Source organism: Rousettus aegyptiacus, unplaced genomic scaffold (assembly GCF_014176215.1).
Source record: "Rousettus aegyptiacus isolate mRouAeg1 unplaced genomic scaffold, mRouAeg1.p scaffold_m13_p_4, whole genome shotgun sequence".
Lineage (NCBI taxonomy): Eukaryota > Metazoa > Chordata > Mammalia > Chiroptera > Pteropodidae > Rousettus > Rousettus aegyptiacus.
Window position 1 is genome coordinate 71,902,072 of NW_023416307.1, and position 6,000 is coordinate 71,908,071.

A 6,000-nucleotide genomic window follows, 5' to 3' on the forward strand; every position below is an offset into this window, starting at 1 on the left:
ATATAAGAGGGTCTCCACAGGACCAGATATTATTGCATATTTCAACAAAGAGTAAAATGGAAAGAATAATGAACGCTTCCTGAAAATATTTATTTCTTGATCATTTTTCTCAGGGAAGCTAAAACTTCCTTGTTTCTTAGGCTGTAAATAAAGGGATTTAGCAGGGGAATTATGATTGTGTAGAACAGTGAATACATTTTATCCTGATACTGATCTGGGCCAGACCCAGGACGCACGTACATGAAGAAGAGAGTGCCATAGAACAGGGAGACAGAGAGCAGGTGGGCACCGCATGTGGAGAAGGCTTTGTTCTTGCCCCTTTCAGACTTCTTTTTCAGGATGACAAAGAGGACATGGATATAAGAGACCATGATAGTCATAAAGGTAAAAGCTTGTATAAAAGCAGCAAAAATAAAAATCACCAGTGCATTAATAGATGGATCAGTGCAAGAAATTGTATATAGTGACAAAATTTCACAGTAGAAATGCTGTATTATATTGGACTTGCAGAAGGTTAATCTAAATAATAATCCTACATGAACAACAGGATGCAGAAAACCAATTACATATGACATACTTATCAGTCCAGTGCAGCGTCTGTTAGACATTGCCACTGGATAAAGCAGTGGGTTGCATATGGCTACATAGCGGTCATAGGCCATCACTACCAGGAGGAAACATTCTGTGGTAGCACTGGAACCAAAAAAATAAAATTGAGCCATGCACTCAAAGAGGGATATCATTTGACTCTTGTTTAAAATGTTGACAAGCATCCTGGGGGTCACAGAGGATGAAGAAAAGGCATCTGCAAAGGCTAAACTGCTGAGGAATAAGTACATGGGGGTGTGAAGGTGGGAGTCCTTCCAGATGACAAAAATCAGTCCCAAGTTGCCCACGATGGTGGTGAGGTAGATGACCAAAAACACCAGGAACAGGGGAGCCTGTAGCTCTGGGCGATCTGTAAGTCCTGTGAGAACAAACTCAGTCACCAGCGTCTTATTTTCCTCCATTATATCCACTCAGGCTTAATGCTAAAATGGAGAATAATTAGAAAGAAAATAATTAAGAATCATGAAAACTGGTACTGGATGACAATGTCATATTCCTCTATTTAGATGCTCCTTACTCAAGAAACATGAAGATGCAATGTTTCTGTTTTTTAAAAGACACCTAAAAATATTAGTTATATTGTAAATAGTTTTGAGAATCAAGGAATTTTTTCAAAGTGGTTTTATGTTAAAATATGTAATCACTTGAAGATGGTAGACACCAGTTGACTTCGTTCAATAATTTGTTACCCATAAATACCTTAGAATTGAACGCATTAACAGTGAAATTTAATACAGAATTAAGAATAAAAATACATGATATATTTTGCACTAAAATCTCTTAAAGCTAGACACTGGTTCAGGTTCAAAAGGATTTTCACATCCTCTCAGGAATTCTTTTATATCTTTTGTAACAAACAACAAATAGGCTCTATTTTTGTACTAATAATACATCATTATTTCCTCCTAAGACATTCGTGGGTAGGGTAATAAAATAGTAAGTTAAATTCCCATTTCTGCTCTTTCTGTCTGTTGCCATTATTTTGCTTGATTATATATTCATTAAAAGCACCCTAAATTCCTAATAAACTCTTGAGATTATACTTTTCTCAAAATCACTCCAAATTTGAATAGACTCTATTTAATTTTCCCAGTATGGGATCACAATCATTCATTCAGCCACCAAGTATTTATTTGGTGCCTCCTAAGTTAGAGCACTGTCATTCTTAGTTCATTCACACATTAAACCTCTAATACTTGTGTTATTTCCATGATGCTGGATTGAATTTATAATAAAAATTATGAATTTTGTTTAAATAGAAAACCAAATGAAGAGGAAACATACACCACAGGTAATGACTAACATAAAGATAGGCAAGGCAGAAAAGAGCCACAAACTAAATATGTATCTGTGAGTTTTACAAGCCTGAGAAACAAGTAAGAAGTCTAGTTTTCAGAGGAACTAAACATAATGTTTATTTAGCTATTCAGTTCAGGATTGCTTTCTGTTCCATTTGGTGGATAAATCATCTGAAAAAAAATTTTTACAGATATTTTGACAGCTCATAAGAAACTTTTGGTACTAAAATGATATCTTCTATTTTCATAGAAAGAATAATGACAATAAAATAAAGAACTGCAGTCTCACCCAATTCCTAAAAGAAGATTCAGAGATGCCATAATATACAAATGTTCAAGAAGAGGTCGAGGTACAACAACAAAAATGTCAAAGACAATTATTCATCTCCTATTAATTTTCTTTGTGAAATGCGGCTTGGAGAGGACGATGTTTATATCTTCTCAACTTCAAACCTGTTCGTGAAGATAATATTGAAACTCCCTCAATACCAGCAAAAAATTCCCTATAGAATGAAGACAACCTACTATAGACTAATTAACAAACGACTTCCAACACATGCTTTAACTATGATTATTTAAATTAAAAATTTTTTTTTCAATTATGGTAGCCATTTGTTTATTTTGTTTATTAGATTCCACATCAAAGTGAAATTAAAAGGTATTTGTCTTTCTCTGTCTGTCCTATTTCACCTAATACCCTTCAGTCCAAACATGCTGTCGAAAATGGTAAGTTTGCATTTCTTTTACAGCTGAGTAATTTTCCACTGTATACATGTGCCACTTTCTTATCCATTTGTCATTTGATTGAAACGTTTAATCCATTTTCATTTAAAGTAATTACTGTTAGGTATGTAGTGATTGCCATTTTATTAATTGTTTCCTGATCGTTTCTATAGTTCTCTGTTACTTAGTCTTTTGCTCTCTTCTCTTGTATAGTGCTGTTGTATTCCTTTATTTCATTTAAGTTTATTGGAGTAACATTGGTTAATACAATTATATAATTTTCAGGTGTACATTATAATTTGACATCTATATATTGTATTCTGTTTACCACTCAAAGTCCAGTTTCCTTCAGCTACCATATATTTGGTCCCCTTTACCCACTTAACTCTCCCCCTATATTTGACCCCGTTTAAAGGTCTACCTACATCCACCTCCTCCATCCCCTACCCTCTGGTAACCACTAGTCTATAATTCATGTCCATGAATATCTGTCTGTCCTGTTCATTGGTTGTTTTTAGGTTTATGTCCCCCATATAAGTGATATCATGTGATTTTCAACTCCTTCTATCTGGCTTATTTTGCTTAGCATGTTTATCTCAAGGTCCATCCATGTTGTCGCAAATGGCAGTATTTCATCTCTTTTTATGGCTGAATAATATTCCATTGTATATATGTACCGCCACTTCTTTAGCCAATTGTTTATTATTGGACAGTTTGGTTGCTTCCATATCCTGGCTACTATGAATAATGCTGCTATGAACATTGGTGTGCAAATATCTTTATGGATATGAGTTTTCAAGTCTTTGAGGTAAATACCCAGTAAAGGGATTGCTGGATCATATGGTAAATCAATTATTAGTTTTTTGAGGAACTTCCATACTATTTTCCATAATGGCTGCACCAATTTGCAGTGCCCCAGCAGTGTATGAGGGTTCTTTTTTCTCTGCATCATCTATAACACTTGTTATTACCTATTGTTGATTATCTATTCTAACAGGTGTGAGATGGTATCTCACTGTGGTTTTGATTTGCATTTCCCTAAAAGACAGCAATGTTGAGCATCTTTTCATATATTTATTGGCCATTTGTATGTCCTCTAGGGAGAAGTGTCTGTTCAGGTCCTCTGCCCATTTTTTGATTGAATCAGTTGTTTTATTGTTATTATTGAGTTGCATGAGTTCTTTGTATATTTTGAATATTAGGCCCTTGTTGGAGGCATTGATGCAAATATATTTTCCCATTAAGATGGTTGTCTCTTTACCATGTCGATGATTTCTTTTGCTGAGCAGAAGCTTTTTAGTTTGATGTAGTCCCATTCATTTATTTTTGCTTTTACTACCCTTGCCTTTGGGATCAAATTCATAAAACCTTTAAATCCAAGGTCTTTGAGTTTAGATCTTATGTTTTCTTCTGTGCATTTTTTTGTTTCAGGTTTTATGTTGAGGTCCTTAATCCATTTAGAGTTAATTTTGGTGTGTGGTGATAGATAACAGTCTAGTTTCATTCTTTTGCAAGTGGCTTTCCAGTTCTCCCAGCACCATTTATTGAAGAGGCTTTTCTTTCTCCACTGCATGTTTTTGGCTCTTTTGTTGAAAATTATTTGCCCATATAAATGTGGGTTGACTTCTGGACTCTTGATTCTTTTCTACTGGTCCGTGTATCTGTTTTGCTGCCAATACCATGCTGTTATGATTACTGTCGCTTTGAGGTATAATTTGAAGTTGAGCAGAGTGATGCCTCAAGCCTCAGTCCTTTTTCTGAGGATGGTTTGGCAATTCAGAGTCTTTTGGTCTTCCATATGAATCTGATGATTTTTTGTTCTATTTCCATAGAAACTGCTGATGGGATTTTGATGGGGATTCCATGAAATCTGTAAAATGCTTTAGGTAATATGGTCATTTTAACTATCCAATCCAAGAACATGGAATATCTTTCCATTTCTTTGTATCTTTTTCAATTTCTTTTAATAGAGTCTTGTAGTTTTCATCATATAGGTCCTTCACGTTTTGTTAGATTTATTCCTAGGTATTTTATTCTTTTTGTTGCAATTGCACAAGGAATTATTTTCCCCACTTCTTTTTCTGACATTTCATTACTGGAGTATAGGAATGCTATGGATTTCGAACATTGATTTTGTATCCAGAAATTTTACTGTATTTGTTTATTGTTTCCAGTAGTGTTCTTGTAGAGTCTGTAGAGTTTTCTATATAGAGAATCATGTTATCTACAAATAGTGACAGTTTGAATTCTTCGTTTCCTATTTAGATGCCTTTTATATCTTTTTCTTGTCTGATTGCACTCACTAGGACCTCCAATGTTACATTGAATAACAGTGGTGATAGTGGACATTCTTACCTTTTTCCTAATCTTAGAGAGAAAGTTTTTAGTTTTTCACCATTAAGTATAACGTTGCCTGAGAGTTTGTCATAGATGGCCTTTATTATGTTAAGGTACTTTACTTTTGTACCAATTTTGTTGAGTGTTTTGATCATAAATGGGTGCTGTGTCTTGTTGAAGGCTTTTTCTGCATCTATTGATATGATTATTTGATTCTTGTTTTTTCTTCTTAAAGATGTTCCTCCAACATTTTCTGTTATAGTGGCTTGGTGTTGGTGAATTCCATTAGCTTGTTTTTGTCTTGAAAGCTCTTTATCTGTCCTTCAACTCTAAATGAGAGTTTTGTTAAATAAAGTATCCAGCAAAGAGTATTTTGTGCCAAGTCCTTCTATCCTGCATAGTTTCTTTTGAGAAACCAGCTGCCAGTCTTATGGGTGCTTCCTTGTAGGTAGCCACCTGCTTTTCTCTTGCTGCTTTTAAGATTCTCTCTTTGAATTGAATCTTTTGGATTTTAATTATGATATATCTTGATGTGTGTCTCTTTGGGTTTCTCTTCCTTGAGACTCTTTGATCTTCCTGGGGTTGCATGTCTATTTCCTTCACCAGGTTAGGGAAGTTTTCCATCATTATTTCTTCAAATAGCTTTTCCACTTCTTGTTACCCCTCTCCTCCTTCTGGTACCCCTATATCATGTGTGTTTTTACACTTAATTTTTTCCCAAAGACTTTTTAAATTATTATATTCTTGGCTTCTTTTTTCTTGCCATTCTGATGGTCTTTGGCTTCTTTGTGCTCTGTATTGGCAGTTTGATGCTCTTCTTCATCTACTGTGTTAATTCCTTCTAATATACTCTTCATCTCAGATAATGTGTTCTTCATTTCTAACTGGTTCCCTTTTATAATTTCTATCTCCATTTTTATGTTTTTTTATTTATTTGTTAAAGTTCTCACTGAGTTCATCTATACTTCCCCTAAGTTCATTATAACTGGTATTTTGAACTCTGCATCTGTTAGACAGCTTGACTTCATATTCC

At 34.5% G+C, this 6,000-nt stretch overlaps 1 protein-coding gene across 1 annotated transcript; it reads right to left on the reverse strand.

Annotated features, from left to right (window-relative positions):
* Window positions 1-89: 89 nt before the first annotated feature.
* LOC107506354 (olfactory receptor 5AC1-like) lies at window positions 90-1,013 on the reverse strand. Its single transcript, XM_016137037.2, has one exon. The coding sequence runs from the start codon at window positions 1,008-1,010 to the stop codon at window positions 90-92; it is 921 nt and encodes a 306-aa protein (XP_015992523.2). The 5' UTR covers window positions 1,011-1,013.
* Between the last annotated feature and the right edge of the window lie 4,987 nt (window positions 1,014-6,000).

What these genes read in the sequence shown, in the direction of transcription:
- LOC107506354 (XM_016137037.2), bottom strand. Translation starts at nt 1,010, where the DNA reads ATGGAGGAAAATAAGACGCTGGTGACTGAGTTTGTTCTCACAGGACTT.